Source organism: Tribolium castaneum, chromosome 3 (assembly GCF_031307605.1).
Source record: "Tribolium castaneum strain GA2 chromosome 3, icTriCast1.1, whole genome shotgun sequence".
NCBI classification, from domain to species: domain Eukaryota; kingdom Metazoa; phylum Arthropoda; class Insecta; order Coleoptera; family Tenebrionidae; genus Tribolium; species Tribolium castaneum.
Window position 1 is genome coordinate 9735957 of NC_087396.1, and position 16415 is coordinate 9752371.

General features: G+C 30.3%; 1 protein-coding gene across 8 annotated transcripts in view; it reads right to left on the reverse strand.

Annotated features, from left to right (window-relative positions):
* Pde8 (Phosphodiesterase 8) overlaps positions 1-16415 on the reverse strand; it is a 94395-nt gene that overhangs the window by 40161 nt on the left and 37819 nt on the right. For 7 of the 8 annotated variants that reach the window (XM_064355330.1, XM_015982085.2, XM_064355334.1 and 4 more), the window contains one exon: positions 12156-12223. In XM_064355330.1, the coding sequence (XP_064211400.1) occupies positions 12156-12223 (68 nt within the window). Of the gene's footprint in view, positions 1-1901; positions 2199-12155; positions 12224-16415 lie in introns of those variants that run through there. The other variant, XM_008198055.3, reaches the window with a different exon arrangement.

The window sequence follows — 16415 nt, forward strand, 5'->3', positions numbered from 1 at the left end:
AGGAATAAAAACACTTTTCAAAAATACAAAAAGTGAATATGGCATCCATAAGAAAAACCAAAGTTGAGTACAACTCCGACATCAAGAACGCCTTAGAAAATACGGTGACAGATTTATATTCCTTGTAAAAAAATGTTTGAAAAACGTCCTAGTTAAAAACGCCTAGTTCTTTTGGTTTGCGCTTGGAAAAACAAAAACGAAGATTACAAATTTCCGTTTTTTTTTCATATCATGACACATCAATTTTTTTTTGCAAATACTTGTTCAGCATAAAAATGCGCAACTTCGCCCTAATTTAACCGACCTATCTCTTATAATAAGTGAGATCCCCATGGTGGAGCTCAAAAAACGGACATCCTGTCCTGTATATGGTGTCGTAGACTTTTTTGTAAGAAATTTTATTCTCGCCTCCCTTGCTTTTCACACTTTTTTATATCTTCAATCGTATTCGCATTATTCTCAAAAATATAACTTCAAATGAAAATTAATAATAATAATAATTATTTTTTGCAATTTTTTCCAGTCGTACACGTTTTAAAAAATACAACTATAAGTTTTCTGTATCTATATCTTTTATATTTTTATTGAGATGACCACATTCCACTCAGACTCTCCTAAACCTAGGTTGTTCTCGAAATTAAAAACGAAAAATTGAACTTTCTTTAGATTGAAACAGATTTTGCTTATTAATTTCACAAATGCCACATTCAATCAAGTTTTGCTCTAATGGCACAGTGAAATGCACTGATTAGGTTGGAATAGTTTAATAGTTGTTACCTTACGAGTAAGACACTGATGAACACTACTGGCTCAGATAGTTTGACACCGGCGACAGATTTGTCAAGTTCTGATTAATTGTCAATGATAAATAAATACATTATTACTAATATCCATTCCAATTTCCAATTCAACAAAAATAGCAACATCGCATTTTTTCACTCAGTTAGTTGCAGTAATTAATAGCCAATGTGGGTAAATTATAATTTCAATGACAGATCTAATAATCGACAACTGATTTAAATATTTATTACCGTTATTTTAAAAAATAATTTGGTAAAATGCGATGTTGACATTTTTATTGAAGTGTACAGACACATAAATGCCTTTATTCCCCGTTACAATTTTTAGTTAACCATCGATCATCGAGTACAATTAATTAATTAATTAATTGATCATCTTAACAAGAACCAGCATATTTCCCGTCACATTTTAAATTTCACAAAAAAATGCATAGGTCCTCTCTTCTAAAAAAGGAATTCAAATAATTCAAATAAATTTATACTCGTATGTACCTATAGCATGATATAGTATATCTTAACTAAAAACTTTACATGGAATGTAAAAAAAATGTTCGGTTTAAATATGTTGTGAATACAGAGACCAATTTCTAAAATCTCATATTTTTGTGCATACTCTATGTAAAACAACTTGCAGAATTCTTTATTTAAATTTTCGAAGTGCCACAACAGAAACAGAAACATCACAGTTCCATGATTTTCAAGCGCTTCTAGGCAAAATTTTTGGGAATTATAAAACTGCTTCAAGTTGATAAAATTCTAGGTAGAGTCTTTTGGAAAATTCAAATATTTAGAGTTTTATATAAGAGTTTCTATAAACTAAAAGTATTTGCTCGAGTTGCTGTCTGGTAGATAATTACTTAAATGCAGGTTCTAGTTTCGCTTTGGACATCACAGTTTCAAATCATGATTTAAAAAAAAGAATTTTTATAGCATTCTATAGCTAGCATCTATTTCATTACCACAAAAACATATACTACTTAAATTTTATGAGTACCTTTGTAATCATGAACATGGTAAAAAAATTATAAGCATGTTATATTTTTTATGAATATCACCCTTTATGTATTATTCCCTTAATTTTGTGTCAAAACTGAGACCAACCATCGTCTTAAGTATGGAGTGATTTTTTGCACTCTTCCTCCTGACTGTGTTGATAACGTCCGTCTCAAAATGGATAGTTTTCCTCCTCTGATAAAGTCCATTGTTGGTATCACTGCTATCTTCGACTGTGGTCGCACTGTCGCCACATAAACCACTAAAACACCACCAACTGCCATCTTGCACATGTTTTTTCTTTTGGCTAAGTGAAGTATGATTACTTTGCAATGTATTGCCACAATATTTGCACGTAGAAGTCATTTTTCGACACTTGACGACGACAAATCGTCGAACAAATTTATTATATTTAAGAATAAATGATGTGTGTCGTTATCAGTTTGATTAGATAACGGAGGTACTATTAGTGATGCGAGACTAACTTCGAAACCATCGATATTAAAAGTTTGTTATTAAGTTATTGCGTGGCCATGATTAATAGTGGTATTAGCTTGTATACATTATTGCTTGTGAAAATGATGAATATAATAAACTGTTTTATCTTGACGAAAATTTGTCATCAAGAGGTTTCGCCAAAATTAAAAAAATCGTTATCTAACAGACAGAAGTATTTCGGCAAGACTCTGAGAGCCACATTAAGCCACTTTAAATTGAGATTGCAAGTGCACAATCTCATCTTGACCTCTTTTATAAAAATGCACTTCAAACTTCAAATAACAATAAACCAGCAACATTAATTAATTTTAATTATAATTTGGCCTTATCTTAACACAGGAACATTATTATTTCGATAAACAAATCCATTACAAAAACTAAATAAGTAATTTTTAAAAAATAAAAAAATAAGAAATATTTAATCGACACAATCATTTTAGCAAATAAACTGAAGCGACATTTTCCGAATTCTTGACACACTAAGCTACATCACATTAAAAATATGACATAAAAAACTTGAATTAAATAGTACTGACAAATACGAAAAAAAAACAACTTAAAAAGTCATGACCATAGAAGCACACTTATACAGGATGATTCAAAAGTGACGGACAAACTCTCGTATGGTGTTAAAAGACGTTCAGTTGAGCACAAAAATAAAGTCAGATTTTTTTGCTTCCAATGATGTCGAGTTTAAATTATTGTCGAATTTGCAAGTAAGTTTTTTAATTGATTTGTACATCATAAGACATTAACTGTTGATTCTTTTCAACAGGTATTTTTCAATGTTGTAAGAGGTAGCGTTTCCGCTAACTAAAGTCAAAAAATATGATCTGAGGCACCAAAAACTTAAAACTTTTACTTTGAAAAGCTATAAGTGTCTTGTGAAGAATGGCTCAAACAATTTTTTGTCATGGAAACTTTTTAATTAGTATGATGTCCTTTATCAGCTACTTTCAATCACTCTGTATAACCCGTATACAAGCTGTATTAGAAATACGTGTGTTAATTTTAACAGGTAACAGCTCAACAAGAAAACGTTTTTTCAATTTTTTTTATTTTTTCAAACAAATTTTCGCAAAACAGAATTTGGAAAAGATAACATATTGAAACGTGTACCCGTCTATGAGAACAAAAATAAAAGTGCCGAATTATTTCCGTTGTGAAATAAACGGACAATTTAAACAATTTAAACCAACAATGAAAGTTGTTGCTATGAATATAAAAACAATACACACTAATTATTAAACATGACTGGCCCGTTTGCACAAAAGGAAGGAGAAAAACAATGAAAATAAAAAATTGTACAAAAATGCTGTACTTGATGAGTTTTATCAAATGATAAAATTTATGTATTTCTGATACATGCTGTATACCCTTTCACGCTTCCAGATGTGACGCTTTTTAAGCTAACTGTTATAGTACCACCTTATCTAACCGTTATTTACGGGCGGTTATGCTGGGGTTATATAACTGCCTTATATCTCGGTTATACTGCGGTTTTACAACTGCCCTTACATCTCGCTTATACAGGATGTTTACGGTCTTGGAGTCGAAACTTTAACTGGTATTAAAAGGGTGTAGAAATAGAATAACTGTGAAAAAAACTCAAGGAATTGTTGTTGTTAAGAATGTTATTTAATTCCAAAGTATTGGTACAAAGTTTGGGCACTGGAATAATTTCTTTGTTAAAATAAAACACTGTTATTCCAACAAATAAGAATATCGTAACCACGACAGTGAAAAACGTCACTTCATAGTTTTGACACTGTCATCATTTTATTTGGTTTTCCTTTAGTTTTGATCAAAATTTTAATTAGAAAGTCTTCTGTTTGCTCACTTCTACCGAAAACATTTTGAGTGTTTTGTAAGGGATTTGCATTAAATTTATGTCCATAGGCTGCAATTCTTGTGTAATTTTGCCTAAGATGTATATTAAAAAAAGAAAGAAAGAAAGAAAGTAAAATCAAATGTAAATTAAAGTTGAAATATTTAGAATAAAATAATTGGTGCTTTTATTCAACCTGGTTAGGTCCAGGGTTTTGTTGATTCCTTGTTCTTTTTGACTTCTGCAAAAAATATTTGATGAGCAGATCTAACAAGATGATGGACAGGCTTCTAACGTACGTACGTAGCTAAGCGCTATTTGGTAAAAGTTATCTTTAATAATTACCAAATATACATCCATTTAATGCAGTGTTAGAAAACGCTTGTTTTGCATGATTTATCGGCATGCAGAAAATTAGCCGGGTACTTCGTCAGTGTTTTTGTGTTATTTTTTTCAGTAAAGAACAAGAGTTGGTCAAACTTTAAACAAAATACAGTTATCACTGTTATCAGATTCTAAAGAATTATTTTGTAAACATATGATACCCAATTAATGTAATGAAATATTATTTGGGCTACTAGATATTGTTTCAATGGGTATAATAAAAAACTGTGGACATCAACAATAATTAAAAAATGATAAAAAATACGTATTTCAGTTTTAATCAAACTTTTAAAAATTATTTTTAATGTACTTTCTGTTCACTTTCATTAAAAACCCTTGTGGTGGAATTGACTAACCTGTTACCATGACAACTCATAAAAGTTAATGCCAAGAATTTCCACCACAATGGTTTTTATGAAAGTCAACCGAATGTATAAAAATTTTAAATAAACATGTTTTATGAATTCTTTAAAAGATGATAAGTTCTGAAATTAGCGTTATCGCATTGTTAAAGAGTGAGTTTACAAGAACATCTAATTAGTTGGTTTATTCTTTAAAATAAATAATTTCTTTCTAAGATATCTGAAAGAGAGAAAAGGATGTTGTTATCTATAGAAGTGGTGAGTTTACAAGTGAAACCCTTATTACTGTGTTTACAAATTCTCTTCTTTATAATATCATGAACTAACCAAGTTCTCAGTCGTAAATTACTTGCAATAACAAAATTCTTTTCCACGAAAGTTTCATCTGAAATTTCCTCCAAATAATAAGGAATCTGTGGTTGATTTCACACGACTTAAAAATAAATTAATTTTGAAACACTAATATACCTTCATCCTTGTAATCGAACACCCTGTGTTTTGTAATTAAAGATTTGTTGTAATCAACCAGCTTTAACAGTAAGGTGATATAAATATTTTGTTGTGATAATAATAATACTACTTTCATTGTGACGATATGGATAAGGAAATTGTGACGTTTCTAAATTTTGTGTCAAAGCCATTAGTCCCTTTGCTGAAAAATTCGAACCGCAACAATCGTCCTCTCTTGTCACGTCTCAATAACTTCATACAAGTTTAATCGGCATAACCTTTACCAAAATCATTCTTTTGCCATTTTATTAAACGTGTTCTCATATACCCACCCTGTTTCGTCATACTGCATATAAAATTCTAAATCCTCCTGGAACAGTTTTAATAACGCACGTTTTGTAAGAAAATAGAAACGCAACATTTCAAGAGAAAAAGCTCATTTGCCCGGAAAGCAACAAAATATCGAGCAAAATTCCCAGCTGCTTTTATTGGTAATTGTTTCACTCATTTAATCCAACGATTTGTTTTTCGTTGTTTTGTCGCAAAAATTTTTTCCTCGCGAAAAGGCGATTACAGTTAAGTCAAAAATCTGAATCATCTCAAGTATGAAATTCGAGGGTGGAAGCGACGAAATTTACATTTTGCCATCCAATTTAATTTTTATTGACAAGGGGATTAAAAAATAATTGTGATTACCTTCTGACGTGCTTGATACAGCGAGGTTACAATAAATTACAGGATCAGGTTGATGGTAATCGGTCATTTTACACCTTGTCTAAAAATTCTCGGAATTGTTATCGGTAACAATCCAGATATTATCAAATGCGATTATATCGATTTCGTGATTACGAAGTTTGCAAGAAGCAAACAGAGATTTATTAATGTTCGCAGCGTCCCTACTTTGGTTTTATTAAAAATTTCAAAAGATTTTAATGAAAGCTTTTCACTTTAATGCCGTTGCTGGCTTTCAGGACTAGAATGACGATGTTTGCGAGACTATTTTAATAATTACGATATAATAAAAAAATTTAAATCTCCTCCCTTGATACGTCGCATTACAGAGGATCAGAGAACGGATGCGCACAATCTTTCAATCTCCAGCGACAGTTCGGTTACTCAACAGAATTCACGTTACGCTAAACCGGGATTTATTCGGCAGGTAAAATGATAAGACGGCTTTATTTGGCCCTTACAAAGTTACAGATGTGTATCACAAAAAGATTCATTTTTGTCAGAAAATCAATTTTGTTACAAGTGCTTTAAAACTGTATAAATTACACATCCATCCGAATTTTGACAAGCTGATAAAATTTTAATCTAAACCTTTGCCCATTCGGGAGAAAAATTAGGCAAACATTTCAAATTTTTTTGCCCTAATTTTAATTTATATTCAAATTTTTATAGCTCATAAAGATGGAATGACAAATGTTTGCATACGTGTATTTTGTACTGATTAATTCATTTGAAGAGTCATTAATAATTCATTTCCTGCTGCAGTTGATTAAAATTTGTAACACCATTAGGAATTCTCCATCATATTTAATAAACGTGCTTTTAAAGTAATGCAATTTATTTCAAATCTAAGCGCAACATATGCGAGACATAAATATTTCCTTTTAATCTGAAATAAGTAGCAATTGCACCTGGCTTTTTTATTCCCTTTGCTTGCGGTAGAAATTACAGAGGATGTCGGCACCCGTATGTAATTCAAATTAAACTTGTAATTTAATTTATTAGGCTTTATGTGATTAGTGAAACGCTGTTTAAGGAGAGATATTGTAATTTGTTGTGGCTGAGGGAGAATGCTCAACGACTGCAATTTTACGACCTAGTTATTCCATCTCAAATTAGAGCAACAAGCAAACAACGTAGAAATATTTTCTTACCTACAATACTTTTTTAAAACTTACAATTACATAATGATGGCCTTCCATACTGCTACCGAAACTTTTACAGTCAGCTTTTGTCACTATTTGCTTTACATTTTCAGCACTTAATTAATTTAACTAATTACCAAAATCATTACAGAAATTTAAATAAACTTACTATACTCGTACAACACTTTTGGTCTTTTCTGACTCAAGCACAATGGCAATAGGTCTTTTTTTGTCATTTTTATGGTTTAGTTTTTGGGGTGGTAGATGAGGTAAATTTTGAACGAAGTTTGTAAAAAAACGGCAAACTTGAGCTATGATTTATATAATAACTGGTAAAATTTTTTACTATTTTAAACAGTTTTTTGACGAAATCACAAAATCGAAGTTACTGCTTGAGCAACTTCGCAAGAACTTTAGTAAATGCTTCACGATGAAGCAAATACTACAGATAATTAGAAGTTCCCATAGTATTGTCCTCCATACAGAGTGTCTCAAAATTGACGCTTCTGATTTAGGAATTTGATTCAAGGAGCTAATATAAATTGAAAGTTAAAAGTAAAAAAAAATCCAATTGTCCTTCATTAACGATTTATTGGTAAAAATATAAATAATAAGCTTTTTGCTGTCTTTCCAGTTATTTACAAGTATGATGTTGGCGAAGTTAAAATATGTACTTTGAATCGCTTTGTTTAGTGCCAAGTATTATTAATTTCCTTAGGTTTTGTATGTTTAAAATGATACAATCCTACTGCATCAGTGCATTCGAAATTTTGTCAATATGTTAGAAGCTCGATTAACAGTTAGATCTGTGTATGATGCCAATGTTACTGCTGAGTCTAGGGCATATGCGGAAAAGTTTCCAAATCGCATTTTAGCATATTTTGTGTCTACAAATATGGCATATTCGCTTTTAATACAATTTAATGTTTCAATTTTAAATTTTAGTTTTTTATCAATAACTCGATAACGAAGGACAATCGGACAATTTTCTACTCTTAACTTTCGATTTGTTTTAGTCTTCTACTTTAGTCTCTACCAAAGTACATAACGCAAAGTATTTACTTTTACTACTTACTCTAGTATTACTTCAAGTATACTGTGGAGTAAATGCTACGTTAGGTAGTACAATGTGTTTTTAAATGATTCTCATCTAGTTAACTTTGAAATTGGTTTACATCTAAAAAAAATTGTGCCGCTCTGTTCAGTTGAATTCACTGTTAATAAATCTCAAAATTGTCAGTTGTGAAATTCACAAATTGTCAATTAATTAAGGATGTGGCTATTTATACATACTGTATGTATACGCAATTGGCTATTTATACATACAGTATGTATACGCAATTGGCTATTTATACATACTGTATGTATAAGAAATTGGCTATTTATACATACAATATGTATAAGAAATTGGCTATTTATAGTTACAATATGTATAAGAAATTGGCTATTTATAGTTACGTATAACGTACTAACTAATCAAAAAGTTTATTGATATTAATATTTTAATAAAAACTACATAATTATAGAAAAATATTGTTTTATTTATTGTTTATTGTTACAATATACTTGGGTATTTATTTTATTTTTTATTTCGTGTTTTAATTTGCTTCTTGTAAAACTGAATCTGTTTAGTTTTTCTCTTCGGACGTCCTTTAGACTTAATTTTTGTTTTAAATTTTAGGTTTTCATTTGATTGATGATTTGTATCGGATTCGTTCTGACTTTCAGTACCAACTAAGCTATCCTGGCAACTTCCAGCTTCAACTAAGTTACTTGTCTCAAATTCTATTGAACTAATTGTAGGTTCACTATACTCATTCTCAAACAGAGAAACCCCATTTCTAGCATTTTTTTCAATTAATTTTAGTTCGTTCATATATTTGTTAAAGGTTGTAGTTCCATAATTTGATAAAATATCTGCGATATTTTTTGTTACTGTCAGTGCTGTATTGAATTTTTCTCGATCCGATAATACTTTTTGACAACCATCGAATTCATCCTTGTCTATATCATCAATGTCTACGTCATTCGTGTCTTCATCATCGATATCCATATTCATAATACTTTCTGTATTTCCAACTGAAGTAATGTATCTTGGATGGAAACATGTTTTTGAAAAAATATCTAAGTTATTGTATTTTCTTAACATAAAAATATGCCTACATGGTGCACTGAAAGAGTTCCAAAATGTACATGAACATGCTTCCAGCGACGTATTATAAATCTTCGATATTCCAGTCTCAAGATTTTCCTCAATGCCATTAGCCATTACTTTTATTTTAGATTCTAAAGTTTTAAACAATTTTAATTGTTTATGAAATAATTTCATTCCAGTCTCTGTGAGAACTTCGGAACATACTTCCAGCAATTTTCTTATTTCATTATCGTTATCCATAATTTTAAAAACTTTTTGTTTATTTTTGGCTAATTTATTCTTTATTCTTGAATCAATAAAGTCTATAAGCTCTTTAATACATAAATAAATTGTCTGCAAACTATGATATTTAGTTTGTATGTATTGCTTAAGAGTCCAAAATGATCGTTCAATTCTGTTTGTTGTCGTATCTCCCATTAGTGGCAAATGTTTTCTAAAATAATGTACCCACATTTCTTTACAGCTGTCCCAATTTTTAAGAAATTGCTCTTCAAGAGTCACGTATTTATCTTTTGTTCCTGCAAAAACTTTTACAGACTTGCAAATGTGCAACATTTTAGTTGAGGATGGCATTCATAGATGGTCACAATCAATATTCTACTTTTCTATCTGCGTTATACGTAACTATAAATAGCCAATTTCTTATACATATTGTATCTATAAATAGCCAATTTCTTATACATACAGTATGTATAAATAGCCAATTGCGTATACATACTGTATGTATAAATAGCCAATTGCGTATACATACAGTATGTATAAATAGCCACATCCATTAATTAATGTTAAAAATTTCGATAAAATGCAACTAAATTGTTACACTGTGCAAGAAAACACTTTTATTGTCGAAGCTTATTTCTGAATTGGAGACTTAATAAACGGAGAATAGTAATATTCGGTGTCAAATGCCTGTCATTAATTCTATAGAGCGGCATTTCTGGTTTTACATGGGAAATTCACAGACGACTAGATGAGAATCTTTAAAAACACATTGTATTTACTTGAAGTAAAAGCAAATACTTTAATTTTTTAATCTTATAATCACCTAATTAAGTCAAAAGTCAAAAACAATATTTTTCAAATTTGGCGTTTTATTATCACGTTCTAAAAAATTCTAAAAAAATTAATAAAGCAAGTTAATTTGTATCTTGATTCATTGTTTTGTTTTACTTTGATTATTACTGAAGGTATACTTGGGGTTTAGGATAAAAAAGAGACAATTTTTAGGGAGCCTAAACAATGGTTACTTTTTGTTCTAAACACCAACTATACCTCCAACAAAATGACATAAGAATCAGAGTTTTGTTATGCTTGTTTGTTATCTGTCAAATTTTAATCACATCTTTATTTTGTATCGACTGAACATTTATTAAATTTACAAACAAACTAAGAAATTTATTTACTTAATTATTTATTTATTTATTTATTTCATCGTATCGCAACAAATTTGAAAATTGTTTTATTTGTCATTTGTCTTAACCATTCCCAACAAAAAATCCTCAATCATCTTAAAAGATGATAAAGGAAATGTAGAACTCCTCCCAAATGTAGTTTACGATCTGTGATGCATTATGAAAGAGGTTGGTTGTGGTCATTTTCATTTTGAGTGACTGTACTCAAAACTAATACCTAATAGTAATAATTTACCGTTTAAAAATATAAAATACTTTTTCCTACTTCGGTTTCGTATTGAGATCATTACGATACGCGATTTGCGTATCGTAATATACATATATATTAGCGAACGCAACATCATGTGCGATGTGGCGATGTCTTATAGTCATTATTTGACGGTACATTTTACGAAAATTTTTAGATTGATATTTCAGGATATGCAAGATTATCGTTATTATCTTTATTATTGTCATCCTTACTCTTGTTTTTTGACAAAATTTGGATAGAAAAATTGAGACATTACAAATCGTCACAAAAATCCGTAAATCGATTAAAATAACAATTATTGTTCTCCAAAACGGCAAAAACGGGCAAATAACAACAAATAGTATAAAAAAAATCATTGCATAAGACCTTGAAGCACTCATTCTTTAAAATAATTCGAGTTTAATTGAAAATATGTATTTGAAACTGCCAAAAACAAAAGTTTAAAAAATATAAAATAAAAATGCCTTTTGAGTCACATAATCCACTTGTAGCTTTAAAGTTTCCCTTTTTCTTTGTGTCTTCGTAAACGAAAACAGCTTTGCGACGACCTCTGACATCTCTTCGTATGTTCTTTGTTTTTTTAATTATATCGTTTGACCAAAAGATTTAGCTTTTGTGCTGTGCCAATTTAATGTCGCATTTGATGTCTGTTTGTATCCCTTCTCGTAACTCGTAATCGCATACTCTATTTATTTCGTTGAGTTCGCTCTTTATCAAAATCAATTCGACAGATTGCGTTCATTTTAAGCGAAATTGTTACTCTTTATCAGCTTCTACAATTCAACACAAAATTCTTCAACTAACTGTTCAAATTTTGTTGTTTGAAATTATGATCGCGGCGAAACAATTCATTTGCGTAATTAAATTCGCAGAATCGCAAGCCCCGACCAATTCAACATTTTGAAGTAGCGACTTTATCGCGAAACATCAATTTCCATGAAAATAAACCAGTAGTGGCATTCCACAAATGTCCCGACCACATAAAATCCTTTAACGAGATGAATCTTATTTGCGTAGCAATTACGACAAGGCTGAACGGCATAATAATGTAAATACGAAATATGGTCACGTCTAATTGGGAGCCGTTTTTAGCAACGAATGTTACAATTATCGTAAAAAAGAACCACTTGAATTAATTTGACTTACGTTGAGATCCAAGGGTTCGTCCTCTGGTGTCAGCGCCAAAGAGCTCTTTCGGTGAATGACTGTCCTATCTGAAACAGAACAGAAAAATTCAGAACGTGCGTATGTTCGACTGGAGTAAACAACAAAATTTTTCTCAATCACGTAAGTAATTGCACAGAACTAATTAATCAATCTACCAACCCATTTATCGATCTTATTGATGAAATTCCGGAGTGTTTATTCGCAATTTTAGCGCCTCGCTCGAAAACGCGAATCGATACTCTCTAATGGATTGTCTTTTCAAAATTTGATACACAAATAAATCCCGAGCTGATGGAAGCTTTTACCTTCTCACCTTTCGACTTTTTCGCAACGGAATAAGTACTTTCGCAGCATTCAAGCTCATTAAATCAGTTGCAATCGAAGTACGATAAAATTTATTGGGTGCACTTAAAAATCCACCTCTGAATGATTAGTGGAAAAGAGTTTAATTAAATCGGTATTCGCTCAAATGCTCTGTTTAGAGCTTGACATCAATTGCCTTAAGCAAAATTTAATTACGGAAAAAGCCCTAATATGGACAATGCTCGTCCCACGATCGATTTAAACAAATCTTTTGTCTGAAATGATCGCACAGTTCATTGTCGGAAAAATTAGTTTTTGAGACAGTTTGTGAACCAGTTACGACTCAATTGAAATGCAAATTTGTGGTTATTTTGATAACCCAAATGCGCCGATTAATTAACGTTTGCCTTGAATTCGAAATTTTGTACAACAGTTTGGGAAAAATTAGGTTTCTTTAAAACGGTGACTAATGAAAACCGATAAATATTGACCACCTACCTGATTAATGACGCTGATAAAGTGATCGAGTAAGGCTATCCGATTCGAAATAATTATTGCCTATTAAGGAGATTGTTGAAATACGAGAAATGCAGTGGGGTCTGGTTATTAAGTGTTAATCGATGGACAATTGGTAATTAACAAAATAAGCAACAATTACCTGAAAACTTTCCAATTTGCGTCACGTTTTATTTTGTTACTCGATCTATGATTTTATATTTAATCGATTTGAAAATCGTAAATTATTAATGTTTTGCCACGCACAGCGAATTAATTTCGACAATCATGAGTAATGTAAATCAGGTGCTTACACCCAAGTGTTTTCCTAAGACTATTTTTAAAACTTTTATGTTTAAAATTTAACTTATTTTATGATTTTGGGTAAACCTTATGGCTTGTTGGATCTCTACTAGAGGCTGTTAATTTTGTTATAGTTGCAGAAATTTATTTAAACAATAATTTTTCTTGACATATTAAGAAATCAATAAATAAAATTGGCATCCAAAAGATACAAATTAAAAGCTAAATCTTACATTGTAGGCTTTTGACATCTTGTTTTAGAAGTAAAATAATAACAATTAACATTACACACATATTTTTTATTTTTTTGTAAAAGGCATGCAAACATAAAATGAAGGACAGTTTTTGTTATAATTTTATTATAGTGGTCTCACTATAGTGGTGTACCAAAGTTTTATTTTACTTTTCTATGCCATTAGAACCCGCCAATTTTTTTTAAAAGTGCAAGAAAACAATACTACAATAGATTCGATTTTAAAAAGTTTGATTTTTTCGATTTTTATCGAGACTGGTCGATTTCTGGTACCCGGAGCATTTATCGGGCAATAATTCCGTAACTATTAACCGTAACCCGAGTATTATTATACCAGTTTTTTACATTATTATAGATTTTTTAAAATTTTTGGCCAAAAATTATAGGCCACCTATCTTGGAGTTGTTAAATTTGTTACTATTATACATTTTATTTATAATCCAAAGATTTTTTTTAATAATTCATAATAAAAAGAAGTAACATCGTAAGTATAAAAAGCCCCCTATAACATTTTACCATGCGATTTTCTAAAATTTTGATCTAGTTATCCATGACAGTTACGTTAACCCAATGTCCATTATGGAAATAAGATTCAAACAATTTTTTTATGTTCTTCGATGAACATTTTGGACATATTGACAGATAAAGCGATGCTGAAGTTAATTTCGCAATTCTTTATTTCATTATTCGCGAAACTGTCATGGAAAACTAGATCAAAATTTTAAAAAATCACATGTATTATGTATTATAATCCTTTCGACAGCCCTGATACATTTTACCTGAGTGAAACAACCAGTTAAAAGATAGCTTTAGGATTGCCATCTAAATTGTTTTTCAATCCTGGACACCAAAATAATTAAAATAATAACAACATTAGTATACAGTTTAATTTATAAATTCGTTTGTACTGCTTAAATTTTTTACTTAATGTAAGAAAAATAAATTTCGTATTACACATTTTTTATTTAGTATTGAATCCATTTTCATGGTCTGCTGATCTGAGACTTGGGTGCCCAACGCAAGATACTGCACAGATCAGAAAAAAATACACCATTCATGCACAACATCACTGTAAATAAGCATGCAAAAATTGAAGCCGATACTAGCAATAGCAAGGAAAAAACAACCTTTAGAAAAATTTCTTTGAGAATGAGATTTTTTCAAACTTACCGCTTTCAAAATTTATTTGCCGGTGGAGGCGCCACAATGGTTCCCGGTTGAAAATTGTTGTCGATTTTGAGATATGTATAAAAGTAAAAAGTGTAGAAACACATATTTCTGTGATTTGACAGTTTGATTTTGACAGTTTTCGGGGCGGCCTTAAATAAAGCAATGCTTACTAAGCATTACTAAGTACATGTATTAGTAACACTATAAGAAATATGACAAAAAGCAATAAAAAAATAAGTATTCTAAAATCAATGTACATCCACAAATGTAATCATTGAATGTGGAAAACAAAAAAATTTAAGCTCCCAACCCATATCTATTTTTTGACAAAACTACATACTGATCCAGAAATACTGAGTCTGTTGGCAACACTGGACTTAAATTTTTAAGGATACCAATGGAGTACTCTTCCAGTTAACAATTTAACATTCTTGTGGGGTTGTACGTCAAATAATTGTCAAGAGAAATCGAATTCGGTTACAGTGTTGCAAATTACGAGCACAAATACTCTCAAATGTGTTGCCAACAGACTCAGTATTTCTGGATCAGTCTGTATATCCGGCAACACGTTGAAAAATGTAAATTCTTTATCTATAGAATGAATTCATTCCACAAAATTTGTAGATCAATTTTCAGAAGTTGTACAGGTACCTATACATTTTTCATTTTTCAATTTTTTTTAAAGAAAATCGTTCAAAACATTAAAAAGCAAGCTTCAAAATCAAAATATTTACAGATGATATTTACAGATCGCTCTATCGTAAAATTTCCAAAATTTTTCGGTAGTTTTAATTTTAGAACCACACAACAAAATTTAAATTAGGTACTATAAGAAAACTGGACAATTATTGTCCGATTTAACATGTGATCCGAACACCGGACATCTCGTCTGATACCCGGACTGTTCGGGTGAAAACCGGACAGGTGGCAACCCTAAAATTAAGTTCCCATTTATTTTGCATTGACAAACGTTTACGTAATTGCCAGTTAAAAAATTGCGACTAGAACTTTGTGTAAACCGGCCTAGTGATAAATATTTTAAAACGTTATGTATTTATGTATAGAACATAGTATATATTCTTGTGTAGGTATAGACTTATAATTTTCATTTAAAAATAAAGAAACATTTTATTTCTAATTTTACATTGATAAGAAGAATGCCTGGGCAGAGAACAGACAAAATAAGACTTCCCATAGTAGCTTCTTTTTAGAAAAATGGACTTATAGGTATCGCACTTATGTCGTAAATATAAGTATTAGCTGTTTCAAAACTATGTAAACGCCAACGTTGCATTTACTTTCAAAATTAGTTGTTAAAATAAATTATTATATGCACTTCAAAAAATTAATAGTTAATGTCATTTATAGTTTTGATGAGAGAAGTAAAATAAGTATTTTACATTAAAACAAATTAAATTAAATTTAAAAAAAATAAATTTTTTATTTAAAAAAATAATTTGGTAAAATGCGACGTTGGCTTTTTTATAGTTTTGAAACAGCAATAGGTAGGTATACACGCATAACAACCTAAAAATCGGTTGGTTTTTGTTTTACTTTACAGGTGTTGACAGGTGTATTTGGCTCATCACCTTCACCTACTAATTGATATTGGTATTTATATTTAATCCCCTTGATATTACATTTATAAATTAACATCTAATCCTATTGACTTGGTTGCTTGCTAAGACCAAATGCTTATATTAGCTGATACAATA